This window comes from Leopardus geoffroyi, chromosome X, assembly GCF_018350155.1.
Source record: "Leopardus geoffroyi isolate Oge1 chromosome X, O.geoffroyi_Oge1_pat1.0, whole genome shotgun sequence".
NCBI lineage: Eukaryota > Metazoa > Chordata > Mammalia > Carnivora > Felidae > Leopardus > Leopardus geoffroyi.
In genome coordinates this window covers 52416693-52441633 of record NC_059343.1, presented here as the reverse complement: position 1 = coordinate 52441633, position 24941 = coordinate 52416693, and the positions used below count along the sequence as shown (strand labels likewise).

Genomic DNA, 24941 nt, shown 5'->3' with positions numbered 1-24941 from the left:
TTAAGTCCATCATCAATTTTGAGTTAATTTTTGCATAAGATGTGAGGTTTAGGTCAAGATTATTTTTTTTCCAACAGATATCCACTTAGTCCAGCATCATTTATGGAAAAGACCATTCTTCTTCCACTGAAATGCTTTTGTACTTTTGCCAAAAATAGGTTTGGTATATTTGTTTGGGTCTATATCTAGGCTTTCTATTCTATTCTATTCTATTCTATTGATTTCTGTGTTTATCCCTCCACCAATCAGTGTTAATTACTGTAGCTATCTAATAAGTATTGAAAGAGGTTAAAGTGATTTATTTCACTTTAGTATTCTCTTTCAAAATTACTTTTAGCTATTCCTGTTCCTTTGCTTTCCCATTCCAATTTTAGAATTATCTTGTCTCTACCCAATTTTTTTTCTGTAGTTTGGTATCAACTACATTAAACTTATGAATCAATTTGGAAAGAATCAGCATTTTGTCCCAGTGTTGATCATTAGGCTCTTGTCTTGTTCTTTATGCTTAATTTGCTGTCCAGGTCACCAATCCCTGTACAACAGAGACTTGCTTTTATCTCACAGAAATGTCTGTACCTACCTTCCTACATTGCTTCCATATCAGAGCTAACTGAAATCTGGTGGCTGGAGATCTTGTCTCTATGGACACACCATCCTGGAGGTAGCTGTCTTCTGGGATCTTCCAAATATGCACTCTGTTGGAGACTTCTTGCTTTGCATCTCCTGCCTTTTCGGATACTCCTGTTAATTCATGTCACATTCCAATGAGCTCTCTGGTCTGTGGCTTGTCAGTTAATGTTACAAGTCCAGCTTTTTATGTAGGGCCTGAGTCTTCCCCAAACACCCATCTAACACCTTTGTGAATATGTGGTACCAGGTGAATGGGGAGAATTCTTGGTCCTGGTTTCTGGGCCTTTTCAGCCTTACCTGACCCTCCATTCCTAACAGGGCCACACTAGGCAGGGCTTGTAGCTTGGGACTGGAGGATTTATAGTCTAAAAAGGCCCTTTGGCAAAGCTGTTTTTGGCAAGTTAAAGATAAGCATGTTTATCTTAATAGCACTTTTTACTTGTTGCATTTCTTTGGTCTTCAGCCAGGTCCTGCTTACTCTGATCCTCAGTTTCCCTATATTTAAAATAAGGACAAATAGGACTAAATTACTGTTTTTCAAAATCCAGTAATTTTTAAGCAACAGAGCACTATGTTGAAAAATCTCTTTCATGAAACCCCCAAAATGAAAACAATACCAGCTGAGCTCTAGTTTAACCAGGAGTGAAGTGGCTCCCCTTTACTCTAAATTTTAGGGTTCTCTCAAACCCAATTTGAAAACCATTGATCTAGCTGATTTCTGAGAGGCTTTTGGAGAACTGATATTCACTAGCCTTTGTGTATTTTTCTTTAATATGAAATTTATTGTGAAATTGGATTATTTGTTTTTTTGGGTGTGGAGTATGGTGAGTTCTTTGTAGATTTTGGATACTAGCCCTTTATCTGATATGCCATTTGCAAATATCTTTTCCCATTCTGTCAGTTGCCTTTTAGTTTTGTTGATTTTTTCCTTTGAAGTTCAGAAGCTTTTTATCTTCATGAGATCCCAATAGTTCATTTTTGCTTTTAATTCCCTTGCCTTTGGAGATGTGTCAAGTAAGAAATTACTGCAGCTGAGGTCAGAGAGGTTTTTTCCTGCTTTTTCCTCTAGGGTTTTGATGGCTTCCTGTCTCACATTCAGGTCCTACATCTATTTTGAGTTTATTTTGGGGTATAGTGTAAGAAAGTGGTCTAGTTTCATTTGTCTGTATGTTGCTGTCCAGTTTTCTGAGCACCATTGGTTAAAGAGAGTGTCTTTGTTCCACTGGATACTCTTTCCTCCTTTGTCGAAGATTAGTTGGCCATACATTTGTGGGTCCAATTCTGGAGTCTCTATTCTATTCCATTGGTCTATGTGTCTGTTTTTGTGCCAATACCATGCTGTCTTGATGATTAAAGAAGCCTTTGTGTGTTAAATAAACCAAGGGAATACGAGGATCAAGAGGGGTAGAAATGTTGAGTCATTCTTTATTCAAGATGTGCTGGTTTAGAGGGGTATGGGTTCTAGGAACATGCATGTCTTGGCCTGCCAGAGGGATATTGATTCAAGCTTTCTACTGGTGCCTGAAAAAGACCCAGCTCTGATAATACTTGTCTGGGAAAACCCTCGTGATTCTCCCATTTGGAGTTCCTTAGTCCTTTCTATATGAACCCAGAGCATACTATCAAGTTCTCCCTTATAACACAAATAACAATGTATTGCCATTGTTTGTTTACCAGCCCATCTCAAATTAGGCTATGAACTTCCTGAAAGTAGGAACTGCCTTATTTCTCTAGACCTCCAGCCCTTAGAATAACACCCAAAATGGAGAGGTTATTCAATAAACATTTGTTGAAGTGAAATGTTGGATCAAGAAAAAAAGTGTTTCTTGAATTCTTTTGTTCCATCCTTGAATACCTTTCCCCCCCACTAAACCCAAATCATCCAAATCATTCTCCAGAAATTTTGTCTAAATTTAAAGAAAGCAAACTATATTAATTAGTCTTCCATAGAGTTAGAATATTGATTTTTAATCTGATTTATGATAAAGTTGAGATGCATTTTTGTGTGCCAATGTGCTATATGTAGGGTTTACCTAACATTACTTGGTTAATACCAAATAATAGATCAATACCAAATAGTAGATCATATAATCAATGTGTATAGTATATTAATGGCCATTTTATAAGACCAGGAACAAAATTGCCCTACTTTTTTTTAAAAGTTTATTTATTTTTGAGAGAAAAAGAGAGGGAGAGAGGGAGAGGCAGGGAGAGGGAGAGGGAGAGGGAGAGAGAAAATCCCAAGCAGGCTCCATACTGTCAGCACAGAGCCCATTGCAGGGCTCAATTTCACAAATTGTGAGGTCATGACCTGAGCCAAAATCAAGAGTCAGATGGTTAACTGACTGAGCCACCCAGGTGCCCCTATAATTTCCATATTTTAAAATAATCTCAGAAATTTAAATATTTTGTACCTTCAATTTTATGACAGATTGGTGACCACATCATTAATGTACTTATTTGGCATTTTCATTCCTAAGCAGATAGGCACAATCCTTCCTTTCAATACTTAGTATTTGGAGGATAATGGGAACCTGACTGGTAGGGGAGCTAGGTTGTCAATGGTGGTAAATAAAAAGGTGAAAAGTTCATTGAAAAATATCCATCTTAATATAATAGCAATTATTTCTATATTGCTTACTGGTTTTAAGCCAGTTCCAAATATTAACTCAAGTTAATTCTCATTGCAACTCTGAAAGGTAGTTATAATGACCATCATACCAGATGAGAAGAACAAAATTCAGATAAACTAAGTGATTTGTCCATAAGTCAAACAGCTAAACATATTGGAGCACAGACATGCAGCCTAACTGCAGAGTCTGGGTGACTCACCACCGTGCATACTACTACTGGGCTAAGAAAGGAAAGGATATATGGGGCAGTCAGGTTGGGCAATTATACGGGGTCTATGCAGGGGGATTTTGAAAACTCAGGAAAAGACATTTGTCTTTTCACGTATCTCCCAAACTATTCACTTAAAGATGCCTGAGGTTTCATTTATTGAGATTCATTCCTTTCACTTAAGATTTGGTCTGCTGTTCATAATGCAACCAACCCCTGGGTGAGGTAACACTAAGAATTAGGAGTTATTTTTATTTTCCTAGTCTGTTTTTATTTGTATTTTATGCATATCACTTTGCATTATATAGCTTCAATCTTTATATAGTTAAATCTGTCCATATTTTCCTTTGGGGTTGTTTTTCTTGTCATGGTGGCTTTACAAGTTATCATCCTTCTGAGGCTCTACTATAATTAAAGGTGGTGTTTTTTTGGCCCTATATTAAGGGGGAGAAAATGACTCTAACCTTCACATCATATACTGCCCTGTCCATTTTGAGATCTCTAAATAAACCTCTATCATTGTTTTCTTATGCATAAATTAAGAAAAACTATCATTTTTTATGCTCTGCTCCTATTTCTGTTCACTAAATTCTCTCCAAATTTGGGGAAACAAAGCAACTCTGAGAATTTGGAGAAGTGGAGAGGACAGTAAAAGGTATTAACAGGTACTGAATGCCTACTATATTTCAGTCATTGTACAGGGTGCTTTTTCATACCTTATCTTTTTTCATTTAATCCTTAAACATCTGTATGAGGAGGAGGAGGAGCCTATGGGTGCTTGCAAGGTGCCCCAAACTGGGAAAAATGTGATTCAGCCCTTCTACAAGCCCAGCTCCTTACTTGGTCCTTGAGATATAAAGCAGACACTTAATAATGAGAGCCTGAAGGTCATTTGAGCTAGACATACAGTTTGGTCTTCCTCAAAGAGGTAAGAATTGAAGGAAGTGGGAGGGGTGTTATCAGTTCTCTGATGGAGAAAGCAGAAGAAAAAAAAAGAAATTTGATGTCAATACCTTGGGGATAGCTTCTATTTTGAAGTAAGGAGGAAGAAAAGAAGCAAAGGAGGAGAAATGCACTCAAAGAAAAAAGCAGTAAAAGCAGTGCTGTGGCTTGAAAGCCAAGGCAAGGAAGGCCATTGCAGTATATCACTCTGAGAACATGGCTCTGACCATCTCTCTGGGAAGCAACAACAGATAGAGCCCAGCAACAAGCCTTCTGTTCTGCTACCATAGAAGCTAAATGAACACTGGAACAGGTTCCAGCAAAAATGAAACATACAGATGAAAGCATTTAGTAGAATAGCAAATATATTAACACACAGGTGAACACACATCTTGGAAAGTCCTGACCATTATCAGTTTATGTGTTCAGGGGGATATCTAAGGAGTCAGAAAAGTTACAAATATAGTTATCCAGTTCTTTTTGTCTACCTATTAATCCTTAAAGATACTCAATTATAACATTGTAGAATCCCAGAGTAACTGACCTAGAATACCAGACACAAAGTCTAACCCCTTTGTGTTAAAAATGTTGGAATGGAAGCACAGAGAAGGAAACAGACCTGCATAGGTCACACCGAGAGTCAGTCAATGGCAAAGCTGGGCAGAGAAGCCAGGTCTCCTGCCTCCTTCTCTCATTTGTGTGGTTCTGAGTAAATGAGAAACTAATGAGGAAAGAATTGGTGGCAAATATTCCCAGTTAAATTGATGAATTTTTAAAAGTATATGAGGTAGAAAATAGAATCTCAGAACATCAGTACTAGAGCAGGCCCTGGAATTCCTCACCTAGTGTGATGATATTTTACAAATGAGGAAACTGAGACTCAGAAAGGGCTTGGCTGGTAAGTGGTGCAGCCAGTCCCTCAACACAGCTCCTCTGCTTCCTTAGCCTGCCTCTTCATGGAAGCTGATCCATACAGATTTAGAAAACCTGCATACATTACAGAAATAAATACAACAGGGGCGCCTGGGTGGCGCAGTCGGTTAAGCGTCCGACTTCAGCCAGGTCACGATCTCACGTTCTGTGAGTTCGAGCCCCGCGTCAGGCTCTGGGCTGATGGCTCAGAGGCTGGAGCCTGTTTCTGATTCTGTGTCTCCCTCTCTCTCTGCCCCTCCCCCGTTCATGCTCTGTCTCTCTCTGTCCCAAAAATAAATAAACATTGAAAAAATAAATAAATAAATAAATACAACAAAAGCAATTGTTCACATGATTTTTTGCCTCTCCTGGTCAGAATGCACGTGCTGTGCGAACAAGTACATAAGAAGAAAGTTCAAGGAAATGAGGGAATGACTGCATCTTTTAGAACAGGATAAACAGGAAAGAGCAAGGGCAGATGGCTTAAATGACTCACATCTACTGGAAGTTGGGGGGATGGATAACACAGGGAAATAAACAAGAGAGGGCCCTAGGTTCACATCTTGTTGGGCTTAGAAAATGGGGCTTTTAAGCATCTATCCTCTGTTAGATATTTTCTTTTAAGTTCCTGGGTATATTAGTGCCATCTTATCATTTTAGAGATGCGAAGACTGAGACCTAGTAGGGGAAAGGACTTTGAATCCAAAGTCATAGACTCAGCAGTCAATGTACCTTCTCTCTTGAGTTCTGGAGGAAGCTGATGAATGTTTACTAAGAAAATTCAGTAGATGTACACTAGGCTACTTTTATAATAGGGTTTTTTCACAATATGGTTTATAGATATGGAGTGGGCCTTCCCTACTCTGACAACATTTCTTTATACCCTGCACTTTCATTTGGGGGATTTAGGTCAGTGACATTTGGTAGGTGAGAAAGGGTAGAGGAGCAAGATAGTTTAATGACACAAAGCCATCAAAAATAGCAAGAATCAGGGCGCCTGGGTGGCTCAGTCAGTTAACGGTCCGACTTCATCTCAGGTCATGATCTCTTGGTTCATGGGTTCAAGCTCTGCATCTGGCTCTGTGCTGGCAGCTTGGAGCTTGGAGCCTGCTTCATATTCTGCGTCTCCCTCTCTCTCTCTCTGCTGTTCCCCCATTTGTGCTTGCTCTCTCACTCTCTCTTTCTCTCTCTCAAAAATGAATAAACGTTAAAAAACTAAAAAAAAAAAAAAAAAAACAAAAACATAGCAAGAATCTCAGATGAAACATGGCCTGAAAATACCTAGCATAATCCATGTAGGCAGATGCAAATTATATGCTAATCACCCACAGTTCCCATCTCCTAAGGGAATCTTGAATAAGTCTTCAATTTCTAACCCCACACACATTATAAGAATTATTAGGCCAGATTAATTGAAGAGATGAAGAATATAAAAATTTCTGGAAGACTGTGAAATTGGGACTGCTTATCTCTGCTCCCAAGTTACTGGTTGACCACAGGCAGGTGAATTACCATTTCTGATCTTCAGATTTTCCATACGCCACATGTAGGAGCCCTTCTAACTAACACCCTATAGTTCTCTTCCGTTCTTGGCACTACCCTATCATCCAGTCTAAAACTCCAGGAGTCATTTTAGATGCCCTATCTTTTCCTCCATACTTCTTTATCCAACCAGTGAGCAAATAATACCAGTTCTGGATCCAATAATATGTTTCCAGTCAGTCTGTTTTTCTTCATATCCACTGTTACTAACCCAATCCAAGCCACCATCATCTATTTCCTGGATAACCGCAATAGCCCTTCACTAGCTTCCTGCTTCTACTCTTGACCCAGTACAATCTGTTATTCTCATAGCAGTCAGAGTGATCTTTAAAAATTAGATCATGGTGCCAGGGTGGCTAGGTCAGTTAAGAGTCCAACTGGCTCAGGTCATGATCTCATGGTTCATGGGCTCAAGCCCTGTATCAGGCTTTGTGCTGACAGCTCAGAACCTGCTTCAGATTATGTCTCCCTCTCTCTGTGCCCCTCCCCTGCTCGCACTTTGTCTCTCTCTCTCTCTCTCTCAAAAATAAATAAACATTAAAATTTTTATTTAAAAAAACTAGATCATGTTACTCCGTTACTTTAAACCCTCAATGGATGCCATTGTAATTAGAATAAAATCCAAATTTCTCACTAGGGTTTACAAGATATTGTCTCTGCCCATCTCCTCAATCTACTACTGTTCCCCTCAATCAGCCAGAATCCTACCTACTTTCTTTCATAGATCAAGAATGTTTCTGCCTCAGGACCATTACACTGGCTGTTCCCTCTTCCTGGAATACTCTTTCTCCAGATCATTGCATGACTGATTCCTTTTCAGGTCTCAGCTCCAATGTAGAGACTTCCCTGGCCACCCTATCTAAAATATCCTCCCTTCTACCACTACTGTAATTCTATTACCCTCTTTTAGTTTGTTTATTGGCTTTATCTTCACCTAAAACTATCATATTTATTTGTTTTTTCTTTTCCGTGATTATTGTCTGGCTCCTCTTACTATAACGCAAATTTCATGGGGCCAGGAATCTTAGGAAAGTAACAGAACATAGTGGTTAGGGGCATGGCCTCCAGAGACAGACAATCTAAATTTGGATCTCAGTTCTGCCACTTATTAGTTGAGTGACTCTGGTAAAATTATCTAACTTCTCTATGCCTTCTAGCTTCCTTTTCTATAAAATGGGGATAATAACAGAAATACTTCTTTGAGTTGTTGCAAAAATTAATCTGAATTAATACATTCAAAGCACTATATCCCCAGTACCTAGAAGAGTGTCTGGCATATAGTAGGTGCCCAAGAAATATTTGAAGGCTGATTACATGAATTAATCCTTGATGCCTCCTGTTCCTTCCCTCCTTTTCTGCTTAGTTTCCTTTGGGAAGGTTTTCTTTGACTATAACCTTGCCCTCTGCCCAGGACTAAGTTTATTTTCCTGTTATGTGTATTCACAGAACCCAGACTTCTTCCAATCCTTAATTGCTGAGTATAGCTATATATTTGTGTAAGATCTTTGTAATATAACTGGTCAAATAAACTGCAAGCTTGCTGAGGGCAGAGCTTATTTTATCTACTATGGGATCTCTGCTGCAGAACATAGTGCCTGACATAATAGGTACACAATGAATAGTTTTTAGCTGAGTGACCCAAGAACTTTGGCTAATTTTTCTCTTAAGAATGCTAATTAAGAAACATGGTTTGAGAAATTTAATAAGTACTTTGCAGCACGTTTTGAAAGGCAACTGCATCTCTGCCTCCTCTCTTAGTGTTCAGTTCACTATTGAAATACAGGAAAAGATACACAAATTCAAACAGTTTGGCCTCTACTCTTTAAAATTTTTTTTTTCAACGTTTATTTATTTTTGGGACAGAGAGAGACAGAGCATGAACGGGGGAGGGGCAGAGAGAGAGGGAGACACAGAATCGGAAACAGGCTCCAGGCTCTGAGCCATCAGCCCAGAGCCCGACGCGGGGCTCGAACTCACGGACCGCGAGATCGTGACCTGGCTGAAGTCGGAGGCTTAACCGACTGCACCACCCAGGCGCCCCTGGCCTCTACTCTTTAAATCTTGATCTATTTCATGAAAGTATCATGCCCACAAGCAACTGGCTGGCTTCTTCTTTACTAATTCCTTGTGTTTTAATGGTATTCACCCCAACAGTCCTTGCCCTCCTTACCTGTTTCATAGCAATGAGGGCAATGCTGGTCCTGATAGGACTAAGATTTTTTCCCACCGCTTCAAAGCAATCAGTTTTTCTAATAAAATAATGCATTAGAACTCACTGCTAGCACAGCTCCTAAATATTCTCTCATCCATTACAAACTTCTAATCAATTGAGAGTTATCGAACACTTACTATAAGAAGACTACCAGTTTGGCTTGAATATTGTTTTAAGTACTGCTTCAGGAAAAGGGGCAGAAGGCTATAATTTCTATTTCCCTTTGTTTATCTATAACATTTTCCTTCCTCTCCTAACTACCCTGGTTTCTTACAACTCAGTAAAGAGCAGGCGAGATACCTGTTATTGAAGAGGTCAAGAAGCCAAGATAAACTCATAGAAGCTAAGAGTTGCTGGCCTTGGGCCACTGGGCCAAGCCACTTTCCCTATATGAGTCCATTCTTTTCCTAGTAAAAGGAGATGAACCTACTTACCACCTTCATAGTGGTTGTGAGGATGAAATGAGGGACTGTACATGCAGCTCTCAGCACAGTAGCTGATATGTGCCAGGCACTTACACAGACTTGTACCCTTTGCCCTCCTCTTACAGGACACAGCTTGGCCCAATTCTTGCCTCTGGACTCTATGGTAGGGTAGCTCAGACCCATAGTCTTTGTGACAAGTTAACTCAATAGTCTTCAAATGCTGACTAGTGGAACTATATGACAGGGATCTTAAAGACCATCAAGAAAGTATTGGGCTAGACACCATGGAAAATTTCCTGGTTGTGAAAGGTATTTCTGGGATCCAAAGAAGAGAGGGGCTTCGTTTTTCCTTAGAGAACCTCTAAAAAATCAATGTGGACATCCACAATGTCCTGAGATATATATTCTACTAACTTTTCTCTAGCACCTAAAAATTACCAAGCCCTGTATTCAGTACCATTGGGATGATCTCACTGAATACTTATAACAAGCCTTTGAAGTGGGGCTAAATAAGTTCATTTTTCAAATAAGGAAACTGAGGCCCAGAAAAAGAAAGGGAAAGCTCATTCAGAGAGACACTGATTCACCTTTAGTTGGGAGAGAGCCAAAGTCTTCTTTTTGTAAAGTCCAGCTCTCTGGCCCAGTCTGTGCTTTGGAAGTAACTATTTCTTACAAGCTCTCATCTCCTCCAAATCATTTTCCACTTGGCCTCTAGAGTTACCTCCCTAAGATATCCCTCCAATCTTATCACTCCCATGCTTTGAAACATAAAATAATTTGGTATTATTTGGCACATAGTAAGCACTTAATAAATGTAAATTGAATAAATGTGTGCCTATATGATTAAGTCTAAACTTTTTAGTGTGACATTCAAGGTCTTTCATATTCTGGCTCCAACCCAGCTTTCTACATACTTTTCCCACTTCTCTTTCCCACCTCCACAGCCCATATATGAACCTTATACTTCAGACACCGTGGTCCACTTGTCCTTTCCTTTATATATGTGTTGTGCTTTCTCCTGGAAAGTCTATCTTCCCCAATGGTCTGGCAAATTCTCCGTCACCTTTTGAGACCTATTTACATCTTTTCTGCTCAGGTTACACCTTATCCATTCCTGTATTATGATAGAACACTGCACTGTAATTAATGGGTCACCTTACAGGCTCTCCTGCTCCTCAAAGCCAAGGACCTGTTTTTATTCATTTTTGCCTCCTTCATTGACTGGCACAATCTGAGCTCAGAATGGATTGAAGGCTGGAAGGAACTAGGTCACTCCCCCAGCTTTAGCAGCTACTCCCTCCTCCCCTGCCTCTTCTCCAACCCCGCCCTCCCGCATCTCCATCTGAATGCCAAAACCACTAATTCCCCTAGCTGCCACCCGAACACTCAACATCCCAAAAGAGAATTCTGCAGGGTTTCTCTCCAGCCCCAAAGCGCCCACTAATTAGCGACTGACTCCTGGTTACCTTTTGGGGATGAGTGGGCGTAAGGGCCCCTGGAGGGGTGTGAGTGAGTACGTCTTTTATCTCTCCAGTTGCCTTCCGGTGTATTTTTTTCCCATTTTTTCCGCAGGGGCTAGAGGAACATCCCAGTTCACTAGAATACCTCATAACCTTTGACATAATTATCTGTGACAAATTGATTTAAAATGTGGCTGCAGGAAGCGAAATAGGCATGTCTCGCTAGACCTTCTGGGAGTTGTAGTTTCGCTGGTCCTTGCGCTGCCTGGCTTCTCTTGGAGCTAAGAACTACAGCTCCCAGGCCTGCTCAGAATCCCTACCGCACAGGCTCAGATCCCCTGCCTGGAGGAGGTGGTTACGTTGTGTCTATTGTATCGCTGGACTTGTGTGTTTGTACATTTCTCAGGACGAGAAATTGAGAGTGAAAAGCATGGCAGATGAACAAGAAATCATGTGCAAATTGGAAAGCATTAAAGAGATCAGGTAAGTGGAATGTTGCAGCGCCTCCCAGACCCCCTCGAAGCCCCCAAAATCCCCCGCTGCGGGAGGGAGCTGAGTTACCTAGGGAAAGTATCTATTGTTAAGCTACTTGTGGAGAGGGGCTGGAAAGGAACCCACGCACGGAATTCAAGGATGGAAGGGAGGCTGGAAAGTGTCGGAACTGAGACTAGCAGAGAGAATGACCAACGGAGACGTCACTCTTGCCAGTGTCATAGAAAAACCAGATGGAGACACAGGGGGGTTGGGGGGTTGTTGGTTCCAAGACAGCGTTTTTCATCTTGGGATGGGAGTTGGGGGACAGCATTCTTAAATCCATTATTTTTTTAGTGTTTGTTGGCTCCAGGGTGTATTTGGCTCCTTGCTTTTTAAGAGTCAAGATGTTGTTTGTTTTGTTTTGTTTTGTTTTGTTTTGTTTTGTTTTGTTTTCAGTCTCCTGATCAACTTCAGGACCTGGAACTCAGGCTAGCCTTTTGAGAACAAAATCCAGTGCATTGGGGCTGGTGGTGGCTGCCAGGGACTGAGAGTTGGGGGTGCAGCGGTATCCAGCAGGCTGGGACTGGGAGGATGGCAAGCACTCAAGCACTCCAGAGTGTGTCATTTTTGCATTCACACACTCACCATCTTCTTCCTCTCCTACCCGGTGCTCCATAAAGAGGATGGGATCAATGGAGACTGGGGAAGTGGTGGCTGTGCCAGAAAGTGGGAGCTCAACTGCAGTTCTAAGACTCCAGAGGTGTAAGGTAGGCAAGCAAAGTTGGAGTTGCCTGTGTCCTGACCCTTTCCCTCCAGGAGCAGCATTAGCAAGGCAATGATGTTGCCCTTGCTCAGAACACAGTATCATCTGGCAAGTGGACTTCTTGGGCTTTCCTGCACCTACTATGCTTTGCCAGAACCACACCCCTTCGCCCACTCCAGCTTGGCCTGGGTTGGGCAGTCTCCCTTGAGTGTTTTCACAGAACCTGGGGAAAAGCAGGAGTGGGGGAGAGTGGATAGCAAGTATGTCTCTTTAAGAAATAAGACTTTGGACCAAAAGATTTAATCCTTGGAGTGAATGCCTTAGGTGAGACTCACACATATAGGCAGTGTAGGGAAGCACTTGAGCTTTTTTTCTCCTTTGGATGGTCTGCATCTCTTCCACGGGGGTTTAAAGGGAAGGGAACTATTATTTATTGAGCACCTGGTGTGCCAAGCTCACTGACCCACTATTGCTTATTTCAGCAAGAGTCCGGAGAGCTTCCTACATCTCTTTTACAACTGGGAAAATGGAAGCTCGGAACGTTTAAGTAGTTTTCCCAGAGCCAAACAGCTTGAAAATGCCAGATTTTGATAGGAACCCAGTCAATTTGTATGCAGAGGCTCTGGTTTTCCCACTGTATCCCATGGAGGGTCCATGGGAAAGGCTGGAGAGGGGCGTTATGTTGCAATATTTTTCTGAAAAATTATAAGAAGATAGGGAGTGAGATACTTTGGTGTGTCAGAAGGCCAGCTATCATAATAACAATAAGCTAATAAGCTAATAACAGGTAATAAGAAGCTTAGGCCTGAAAGTGGGAGACCTAGACTTTTACTCTTAATGGACTTTAAAGAAACCTCTGCCCAACCCCAAAAGAAGGTACAACTGAGAGCAAGGGAAGTAACTCCTACCAGTGGAGAATACATGGGGAACCTCTACCCTTACCAGTATAAACCAGACATTCCTACCACTAGCTGGGATGGGTACATCAGAGGCCTACAGAAAGGGCTGAAGTCTCACCAGCAACCAGCAGTAGCAAGGAGCCCCTTGCAAACCTGGCAGTCAACCAGGGGCCCAGTGGAGAACCTGGACTTATACTGATCACTTCCTACAAAACAAAACAAAACAAAACAAAACAAAACAAAACAAAACACATGTCAGGTCTGCAAAAACCAAAAGATTTAAAAGAGATCTATTGTCCAAATTTAATTTTTAGATAAATCACTTGCCATACCAAGATTATCAACTTAAATGACAAGAGAAAGTAAACACATGCCAACATTGAGATGACACAGATGTTAGAATTATCTTGCAAGGATTTTTTTAAATATAATTTGTTGTCAAATTGGCTTCCATACAATACCCAGTCCTCATCCCAACAAGGATTTTAAAGCAGCTATCATAAAAATGATACACTAAGCGATTGCACCATACTTAAATGATGAAATTGAATATCTCAACATATAGATAGAAAGTCTCAGCAAGGATATATAAAACATAAAGGAGAACTAAACAGAAATTTATGAACTGAAAATTATTATGTATGTGTACACACACACACACACACATGCACACATACCACATACATACATACATATTGGGGGCATACATGTCTAGAATTGTATTTTCTTGGTGGCCTCACCTCTCTTATTATGTAATATCCTACTCTGTTCCTTTGCTCTGAAATCTGCTTTACCTGATATTAACATAGTCACTCCTGGATTCTTTTAATTCAAGTTTCCATGTTATCATTTCTTTTTACTCTCGTCCTACCTATATCATTATATTTGAAGTACATTTTTAATACACAGCACATAGTTTGATCATTTTTTAAAATCCACTTTAAATTGTATACATATATACAAATACACACACACACACACACACACACACACACTGAGTGGATGGGCTCCACAGCAAGATGGGGAAGACAGAGGAACAAATCAGACGATTTAAACATCAAACTATAGGAATCAAAATCCAAACAAAGGAAAATTAGATTCCAAAAAAATAAGATAAAAGAAAGACTTAAGCACAACCTCCAGACCTGTGGGACTATAAAAAAGATCTAACATCTATGTCAACAGAATTTCAGGAATTGAGGAGAAATGAGGACTATGAAAGTACTTGAAGAAATACTGGCTAAAACTTCCCAAATTGAGCAAAGGACTTGAACCTCCAGAATCATCAAGCTAAGCAAACACCATCAGGATAAATATGAAGAAAATCACACCAAGATACATTATAATCAACCTTCTGAAAGCAAAAGGCAAAGAAAAGATCTAGGAAGCAACCAAAGACAAACAACACCTTACCTATACATTCAGGGGGAAAAATTAGAAGACAACAGATTTCTCATCAGACATTGACCAGACCCTAGCAGGAACTGGCACAACATTTTCCAAGTGCTGAAGGAAGAGAATCATGAACGCTGAAAGAAATCCTGAATGAAACCCAAAATCTTATGTCCAGTGATAATATCGTACATGAATAAAAGGATTAATTAAGACATTCTAAAATGAATTGAAGCAGGGAATTTATCAGTAGGAAGTCTACCTTATAAGAATGACTAATGACTAAAGTAGGTTCTTTGAACACAAAATAAACAGTAAAAGGACTCTTGTAAGGAAGAACACAGTGAGCTAAAACATGAGTAAATACAAGAAAAGTTTTTTTTTTTCTCTTGAGTTGTCTGAATTATGTTTGATGATTGGATCAAAATTTATCTCTCTGTCTCATGTAGTTCTCCGTGTACATAGAGGAAATGTTTAAGACATTCATGTCACAAATAGGGGAGTGTAAAGGGATGTAAAAGTGGGATGATGTTTGTATATTTCACTTCAGCTGATAACAATGATGACATCAGATGACTGGGATAAATTATGCATACATACTGTAATAATGAGAGGAAACACTAAAGAAGCTATACAAAGAGATGCACTCAAAAACATTATAGATAAATCAAAGTGGAATTTTAAAAAAATGTTCAAGGGGCTCCTGGGTGAATCAGTTGGTTAAGCATCTGACTTCAGCTCAGGTCATGGTCTCACGGTTCATGGGTTCAAGCCCTGCGTTGTCGACTTCAGCTCAGGTCATGGTCTTGCAGTTTGTGGGTTTAAATCCCATGTTGTTCTCTGTGGTGACAGTTCAGAGCCTGGAGCCTGCTTCAGATTCTCTATCTCCCTCTCTCTGCCCCTACCCTGCTCGCACTCTCTCTCTCTCTTGCTCTCAAAAATAAACATTAAAAAAATGTGCAAGTCACCCATAAGAAAGCAGGACAAAGAAGAAAAAACAAAAACTAAAACCAGAGAGAACAAACAGATAGCACAAAATAAAATGGCAGGCTGCGGCTTAACATACCAATAATCATGTGCATATAAGTGGTCTAAACACACCAATTAAAAATGGATTTAAAAAATGATACAAGCATATGCTATCTATAAAAAATGCACTTCAGGGGCGCCTGGGTGGCGCAGTCGGTTAAGCGTCCGACTTCAGCCAGGTCACGATCTCGCGGTCCGTGAGTTCGAGCCCGGCATCAGGCTCTGGGCTGATGCCTCAGAGCCTGGAGCCTGTTTCTGATTCTGTGTCTCCCTCTCTCTCTGCCCCTCCCCCGTTCATGCTCTGTCTCTCTCTGTCCCAAAAATAAATAAACGTTGAAAAAAAAAATTAAAAAAAAATGCACTTCAGATATAATAATATACATATGCTGACAGTAAAAGGAGGGGAAAAGATACCATGGAAACTTGAATTAAAAGAAACCAGGCATGGCTGTGTTAATGTCAGATAAAGCAGATTTCAGAGCAAAGACAAATCCCAGGAACAGAGTGGGATATTACATAATAAGAAAGGGCCAAGCCACCAAGAAGATATAATAATTCTAGGTGTGTCTGTCCCCCAAATCATTTAAATTAGCTTGCTTTTGACAACTTTACAGTAATATACAAAGGTTACATCACTTGGTTTAAGAATTTAAAGTGGGGAGAGTACTACAAATATTTGATGTTCACACATAGACAGGTAAACATGTATGGGAGATGAAGAGAAGGAGGGAACAAAGGAAAGGGTAGAAAGAACTGGAGAAAGGAGGTAACATATCTGTTGATCACCTAATTTCAAAGCTCTTGGGTCATTTAATATTCAATCTTCCTAGTGGAAATCTGGTAGGAATTATTTTCCCCATGTTACAGTAAGGATATTGAGGCTCGGAGATGTTAGGTAACATATCTATGGTCATACAGCTAACAAAAGGAGAGAATATATCCTATTCACATGGCATATGCATTTCAAAAAATGCTGATAATCTGATTAACCATTATGCAGTTCTTCAACTACTCTATTCTCAAATCCCTTGAAGGTATGAGCAGAGCAGCCTATTTTGATTAAAAACTAACAATAGTGTTGTTTCTAAGCTGAAGTAGCAGTGATGATGGCAAGCAACATCAACAAAAGACCTGATTAAGACAAGCTGGAAGCTAGACAGACTCCCCAAGTGGAGGCCCAGAAAGAAGTACATTCATACTCAGCGCTCATGTATACCAACAGCAGAATTTGAAATAGGAAATGCCTCAGGAATAGATTCTTCCACCACAGACCATTTCTCACTCGTGACTCTGACCATGTGTCCAGCCTTGTCTTTCCTCACAATCCCAACCACACAGCAACACTGTGCTCCAGATCATAGGGCCCAAATCTCACACTGGTCTATTTTGCTCACCCATTCATTAGGCTTTCAAGTGGTGGTGAAAGAGCACACAGATATGTAGAAAGGGGAAGAGGAGAATAAAACAAAAAAGGGAGATGGAAAAGGGAATAAAAGAAGTTATGAGGCAGAGAAAGTGAATGCAACCACCACTAGATGAACCAGAGCATACTAGTACCTCTTTGACATGCCCATTCCATTCATGCACACACATTATACTCACCCATGCACACATATCTATACACAATGAGCTTTCCCCACTTAAAAAGGGAAAACACATTTTGAGCTTTCCCCACTTAAAAAGGGAAAACACATTTTGGAAGTATATACATGTATACCTCATTTTATTGTGCTTTGCAGATAGTGCATTTTTTTTACAAATTGAAGGTTTGATCACCCCTGCATCAAGCAAGATTTTGGGTGCCATTATTCCCACATCATTTGCTCACTTCATGTTCCCATGTCATATTTTGGTAATTCTTGTAAAATTTCAAAATTTTCACTATTATTATATGTCTTATGGTGATCTGTGGTCAGTGATCTGTGATGTATTATTGTAATTGTTTCAGGGTGCCATGAACTGCAGCCATATAAAATGGTGGACTTAAAGAGTAAATGGTGTCCATTCTGACTTCTCCACTGCCCAGATGTTTTGCCATCTCTCCCCATATCCTTGAGCCTCCCTATACAATGAGATACATCAATATTGACATTAGACCAATTAAGAAACCTACAATGATCTCTAAGTGTTCAATTGAAAGAAACACATTTCTCACTTTAAATCAAAAGCTAGAAATTATTAAGCTTACTGAGGAAGGTAAGTCAAAAGATGAGACAGGCCAAAAGCTAGGCTTGTTGTGCCAGTTAGCTAAGTTGTGAATGCAAAGGAAAATTTCCTGATGGAAGTTGAAAGTGTTGTTCCAATAAACACGTGAACAATAAGAAAGGAAAACAGCTTTGTTGCTTATATTGGGAAAGTTTTAGTGGTCTGGATAGAAGATAAGACAAGCCACAACATTCCCTTAAGCCAAAGCCTAATCCAAAGCAAGACCCAAAAACTTTTAATTATTTGAAGACTGAGAGAAGTGAGTAAGCTGCCAGAAGAAAAGTTTGAAACTAGCAGAAGTTGGTTCATGAGGTTTAAGGAAAGAAGCATTCTCCATAACACAGAAGTACAAGGTGAAGCAATAAGTGCTGATGTAAAAGCTGCAGCAAGTTATCCAGAAATGTCGCTAAGATCATTAATGAGGGTGGCTACACTAAACAGTAGATTTGCAGTGTTGATGTAACAGCCTTATACTGGAAATAGATGCCATCTAGAACTTGCATAGCTAGAGAGGAGAAGTCAATTCCTAGTTTCAAAGCTTCAAAGGACAGGCTGACTCTCTTGTTAGGGGCTAATGTAGGTTGAAGCCAGGGCTCATTTACCATTCTGAAAATCCTAGTGCCCTTAAGAATTATCCTAAAGCCACTCTGCCTATGCTCTATAAACAGAACAACAAAGCCTGGATGAAAGCACATCTGTTTACAGTATGGTTTACTGAATATTTTAAGCCTACCATTGAGGCTACTGTTGAGAAAAAAAGGTCCTTTCAAAATATTACTGCTCACTGACAATGCACCTGGTCACCCAAGAGATCTGATAGAAATGAACAACTAGATTAATGTTGTTTCTGTACTTGCTAACACAGCATCAATCTGTAGCCCATGGATCAAGGAGTAATTTCACCCTTAAGAAACACATTTTGTGGGGCACCTGAGTGGCTCAGTCAGTTAAGCATCCAATTTCAGCTCAGGTCATGATCTCACAGTTTACGAGTTCAAGCCGCACGTTGGGCTCTGTGCTGATAGAGCCTGGAGCCTGCTTCAGATTCTGTCTCCCTCTCTCTCTCTGCCCCTCCCCCATTTGTGCTCTGTCTCTGTCTCTCAAAAATAATACATAAATGTCAAAAAAAATTTTAAAAGAAATACATTTTGTAAGGCTATAGCTGTCATAGATAGTGATTCCTCTGATGTATCTGGGTAAAGCAAATTGAAAACCTTCTGGAAAAGGGTTAACCACTCTAGATGTCATTAAGAACACTCATGGTTCATGGGAAGTGATCAAAATATCAAAAGTGACAGGAGTTTAGAAGAAATAATTGCACCCTTATGGATGACTTTAAAGGATTTAAAACTTCATTGGAGGAACTAACTGCAGATGTGGTGCAAATAGCAAGAAAACTGGAATTAGAAGTGGAACCTGAAGATGTGACTGGATTGCTGCAATCTCATGATAAAACTTTAACAGATGAGGAGTTGCTTCCTATGGATGAGCAAAGAAAGTGGTTTCTTGGGATGGAATATACTCCTGGTGAAGAGGCCATGAAGATTGTTGAAATGAAGAGGCCATAAAGATTGAAGAGGCCATGAAGATTGTTGAAATATTTAGGATATTACATAAATATTAGTTGATAAAGCAGCAATGTTTGAGAGGATTAACTGCAATTTTAAAAGAACTTCTGGGATAAAATGTCACCAAACAGCATCACATGCTACAGAGATATCGTTCATGTAAAGAGTCAATTAATATAGCAGACTTCATTGTCTTGTTTTAAGAAATTGCCACAGCAACCCCACACTTCACCAACCATCACCCTGATCAGTCAGCAGACATCAACATCAAGGCAAGACCCTCCACTAGCAAAAAGATTATCATTCATTGAAATGTCACATGATGTTTAGCCGTTTTTAGCAATAAAATATTTTTAACGTATGTACATCTTTTTTAGACATAATGTTATTGCCTACTTAATAGACTATAGTACAGTGTAAACATAGCTTTTTATGTACTAGGAAACAAAAAATATTTGGCTTTTATTATTGTAATATTCATTGTATTGCAGTGGTCTGAATCAGAACCCATAATATGTCAGAATCATGCCTGTTTTGTGGTGTGAAGGAGATTCTCTTAAGTATAAGTTTCTGCTCTGGGTCCTCTTTTTTTCTTTCTTTCATCCAGCTATACTCCTATGGCTTCAAATATTACTTTCAAATCCCCAGTCTCTACCCCCTAGCATCCTTCCAAGCTTCAGCCCAATACATCCCACAGCCTCCTGGACTTGTCCACCTGGTTGTTCCACTATGATGCTTACATTGGCCAAATCTTATGACTTTGTTTCCCCCTACCCCAGTCCAGGTACTTCCCCTAAACTTCTGGTTTAGTGCCATTATTCTCTGAATAGTTACCTCAGATTGAAACCTAAATGTCAGTGTTGCTTACATTTTTTTTATAACTCACATCTGATGTCTTAGTAAGTCCTATTGTTTCTACATTTACCATATGGCTCAAATTCCTGCCCCATTCTCCATTTCCACACTTACTGCCCCATTATGCCTTCATCATGACTGTCCTGCGTTTTTGTAATGTTTTATCCATTTGTACCTACAGAATTACTTTCCTGTCTTCATTCTCCTTCCCTGTCTTCAGTGCCATCCACATTGCTATAAGAACTGCCTTCCTAAAATGCTGGTGTTACTATGTTATCCTTCAAACACATTTACTGACTTCCCATTGCCTATAGCAATTTTTTTTTTCAAAACACAGGTCATGAGCCATATGTTTCATGAAATAAATTAGTTTCCAGTAAAATTTATAAAACCTTTTTAAAAATAAAATAAAGGGGGGCCTGGTTGACTCAGTAGGTTAAGCGTCTGTCTTCATCTCAGGTCATCATCTCGTGCTTGTGAGTTCGAGCCCCGCGTCGGGCTCTGTGCTGGCAGCTCAGAGCCTGGAGCCTGCTTTGGATTCTGTGTCTCCCTCTCTCTGCCCCTTCCCCAGCTCACACTCTGTCTCTCTCTCTCTCTCTCAAAAATAAATAAACTTTAAAAAATTAAAAAATAATAAAATAAGATAGAAAATATAAGCATACATTGCATAAGAAATGGTAGGTGTTCTTCTCACAAACTTTTGTTTTCAAGTTTTTATCTGTCTATGTGTGTATTGAGTCACAATATGAAAATCATTTCTTGCTGTAGGTCATTTCTTACTGTATGTCTACTGGACCGCTATTTGCCTACAATTGTTATATTCATGCCCCCCCCCCAAGGCTGGCCCAGGCCCACCTTTCCAATCTTATCTGCTACTACTCCTTTTCATTCAACCTATCCTTTATCTACCTGAATGTTCCTTGCTCTCTCACAAATTTTCATTCCTGTAGGCCTTTGCCAGTGTCAGTCCCTCATTCTTGAATTCCCTTCCCTCATTCTAAGCCTGTAAGTCCTACTCTTTTTTTTTCAGGGAAGACCCAGAACAAACCCTGCCTCTTATTCAAAACCTTCCACATTCCCCAGTCCAAATGGATCACTAACTTTTTGGGCTCCCACAAGGAAACTTACAGAAATTTATTATTCCACTCAAGTTATTCTGCCTTTTGATAAAGTTTTGAATTGACATCTCCTTTCCTTACTTCATTCAGTCATTGCTGTGGCAGCTTCAGCAGGTTCTTCTGTCACCTGGCTTGAGAACTGACACATCCCCAGTGCTCACTCAACAGTTCATCACAGGAGATCTGGTACCTCTGTGATTTAGGAATGGGCAAGTCAAGCCAAACAATGCCCATCACAGGAGAGAGAATGGAGAGGAGTTGACATTTGATAGCTGTAATGAAGTCTTCAAACTGAACTGTTCTAAGATACCTGCTTTTCTGACAGTAGCTGTTTTCCCAGATTAGCAAATAATTATAAAATGGAAGAACACTCAGTATTTACGGAGTGTTCTAGCTAGACTAGAGTAGGCCAGAAAAACTGGCTCCTTTTTCTTCATTAAGTGACATTTACCAACCGCCTGATCTGTGCTATACACCAGGCTGGGATATTCTGTGGGAACCATTAAGATAAATTAGACCTTCTCTGAACGATCTTAGAATCAAGATGAATAGCTCTGATCTGTCTCCTGAGTTCCAGACTCACATATCCAACTTCCCACTTAACCAACCCCACTGAATGTGCCACTGGCATCTCAAACAGGCCCCAACAGAATTTCAATTCCACCCCCATCCCAAATATTCCCCTTTCCTAGTCTGCCCTATCAGTAAATGTCACCCCAACCCAAAATCTGGAATCATTCTTTATTCCTCCCTCTCCGACTCCCTACATCTGAAGCATTAGTTCAGTGACTATTAAACATTAGCATACTGGTTATGCATCAGGCTCTACCGGCTGGACCCTTGAAACAGATTGCTGGGTCCTGTCTCCAGAGTCTGATTAAGTAGATCTGGGGTGGAGTCTGAGCATTTGCATTTCTAACAAGTTCCCAGGCAATATTGTTACTGCTGGTCCAGGGATCACACTTTAAAAATCACTGCATTAGTAAGACCTGGTGGGCTATACGTATATAATATATTCTGGATCTGTCTATTTTTCACCATTTCCTTATCAACAAATCTGTGCAGTTTTTTTTTTTTATCCATCTTCACTAGCCAATATCTTTACTTGATCTGCCCATCCTCAAGTCCTACAGGTCCCAGATGTCCTACCCTGCTTGTTGTGTGAGTGTTGAGGCTAAGCAACCTCCGAAGTTGGATGAGCCTGTCACATCTGGTCCAAGAATGGATGTTCCATTGCCTTAGAACCTCTCGTTCTTTCTACCCTTCTTCTTCCACATTAGCCAGCAAAAAGCCATTGGAAAGAAGTCAGCCAGCTGAATGTTTTTATTTTGACTTGGGATTCTGTCTGGATAGGTTATGGCCTATGGAGGTCAGGTGTCCTTGTTTAACAGTTAAGTAGCACTGTGGCCCCAGTGACTGTGAGAAACCCTAAGGAAGTATCTGGTGGTTTTCTTGCATTTCTGTGGCCATACCAGCTGCACTTTAGCCTCTTGGGAGGATTTCATTAGTAATTTTTCTACATAAAATAACACATTTAATGACTTGAATGCTTTCCTCACTTGTTGAGCCAAACGTGACACAGATTCTACTTCATAGAGTCATCCAAGACCTCTGTGCAAGTCTACATTGAATTCTACTTCTCAGGTAGAATTTCCATGGTTCCAGGAGGTTCCAGGATATGCCCTATTTCACCCTGAAAATCGGTGACTGCAGTAGGACAAGAATTCACCCCCATTGGCTTGTTTTCTGTCACTTGAAATATATCATATGAGGAAAGTTCCTTGGTATGGTGCAAAGGTTGATTAGGCTCAGCACAATGAATTCTCTGTCTCCTGGTTTGTGAGCTTTGACAAGCCACTTTACTTCTCTCAGCCTCAGATTTTTCAAAAATGAAGCTAAACACACCTATTCATATGCTGGTGATAATGATTAAATTAGATGACATATAAAACAGCTAACAATTGCAGGAACATACTAGACACACACACACACACACACACACACACAAATAACTATTATTAAACAGAACCTTTCTGGGGGCATTTGGGTGGTTCAGTCAGTTAAGTGTCTGACTCATGATTTTGGCTCAGGTCATAATCTTACGGTCATGAGATTGAGCCTCATGTCAGGTGCCATGCTGGGTGTGGATCCTGCTTAAGATTCTCTCTCTCCTTTTCCCTATGGCCTTCCCCCACTCTTGTGCGCATGCACTTTCTCTCAAAAATAAAGAAATGAATTAAAATATAAAAAATAAAGAGAACCTTGTGAATACCCAGTTTCTTCTTCCCAGTTCCTGGCACTTATGAATTCTTAATAAATGTTGACTGAATTAATCAAATCCTCCACACCCGTGGTAATGTTTTTCTTTCTCTTAGGCTACTGAAATTACATTCAATACCCTAAACTTACTACATATTTGCATTCATTTTGTCACTCCAAATGTAATTTCTGAGCCCTGCTTATGGTGAAAGCAGTGTTATAGATGATGTGGGATTTACAGAGAGAATTATGGAATTGTGCCAGTCTCTAGAAGGCTCTTGTATGTATATTATCTGGATTTTAAATTGCTTCATATGTAAGTCTGTACACATAGAGGACCCAGAGGACCATAGCTGTGTGGTCTTGGGCTAGTTCTGTTCCCAGTCTGGACATTTGTTTCTTCATCTCTGAAACGAAGAGGATGGATTTGATTGGTAGCTTTGAAATAATGTTCTGAGGAGCCCTGGGAGTTCCAGAAAGGTATATCAAGGGTCACTCTAATACAGTCAGGCAGAGTTGGATTTGAAGAAAATGGACTCTGGGGGTCCCACTTCCACTTCAACCATAACAGTTACATTTTGTTCTATTTTCTGTATTGGATCACAATTATTTTATTTGAAAGAAGGGATCTTCTCCTCAGTCACCCACAGGATCCAGCACACTGTTGGAGTAAGTGGTATTTACTTAATAAACTTTCTTTGTCCACTTTATTGATAGAAAATTTAAAGAGAAGGAGCTAGCATGATGCTCACTCTAGATTTGAGAAAGGGAGGACATTGTACTTAAATTTGATCTTAAGCTCAAACTACCCAGTTACTAGACAGAGCATGGAAGGTTGGTCACTAGATACTAAGCCCGAAGAGCATAGTAAAGGCAGTTGACCACAAGGGTAATGTCTCCATTTTGGTTTTCATCATTAACCCCCTCCCTAGTCTTCCTGGGTACTTCAGTTGACCAACTTCATTAAAAATCTAAGAGACTCTTAAAAACAGAACAAACTGAGGGTTGATGGGGGTGGGAGGGAGGGGAGGGTGGGTGATGGGTATTGGGGAGAGCACCTGTTGGGATAAGCACTGGATGTTGTATGGAAACCAATTTGACAATAAATTTCATATTAAAAAAAAGAAAAAAATCTATTTTCCTACACACAAGCCTTTTGATGATTCATTTATTTTCCAAGAGAAACAGGGACAGAGGAATAGAAAGACCTTAGAATTTCAGTTCTGACAGTGTTGTAAGTTTAGATTTAATTCTAGGTGTGGTAAGAATCCATTGGAGTATATATGTTCAACAGCTCTATTGAGTTGTAATTTATATACTGTAGAAAACATCCATTATAAGTGAACAATTCAGTAGCTTTTAGTAAATTTGCAATTATACAACTATCATCACAATACAATTTTAGAACATTTCCA

At 40.0% G+C, this 24941-nt stretch overlaps 1 protein-coding gene across 2 annotated transcripts in view; it reads left to right on the top strand.

Annotated features, from left to right (window-relative positions):
• Positions 1 to 11279: 11279 nt before the first annotated feature.
• The window catches only part of ZC4H2 (zinc finger C4H2-type containing), a 30269-nt gene continuing 16607 nt past the window's right edge, over positions 11280 to 24941 (top strand). Inside the window, exon 1 of one of the 2 annotated variants that reach the window (XM_045471264.1) lies at positions 11280 to 11447. In XM_045471264.1, the coding sequence (XP_045327220.1) occupies positions 11395 to 11447 (53 nt within the window). In that variant the 5' untranslated portion in view covers positions 11280 to 11394. The remainder of the gene's footprint in view (positions 11448 to 24941) is intronic. The other variant, XM_045471263.1, reaches the window with a different exon arrangement.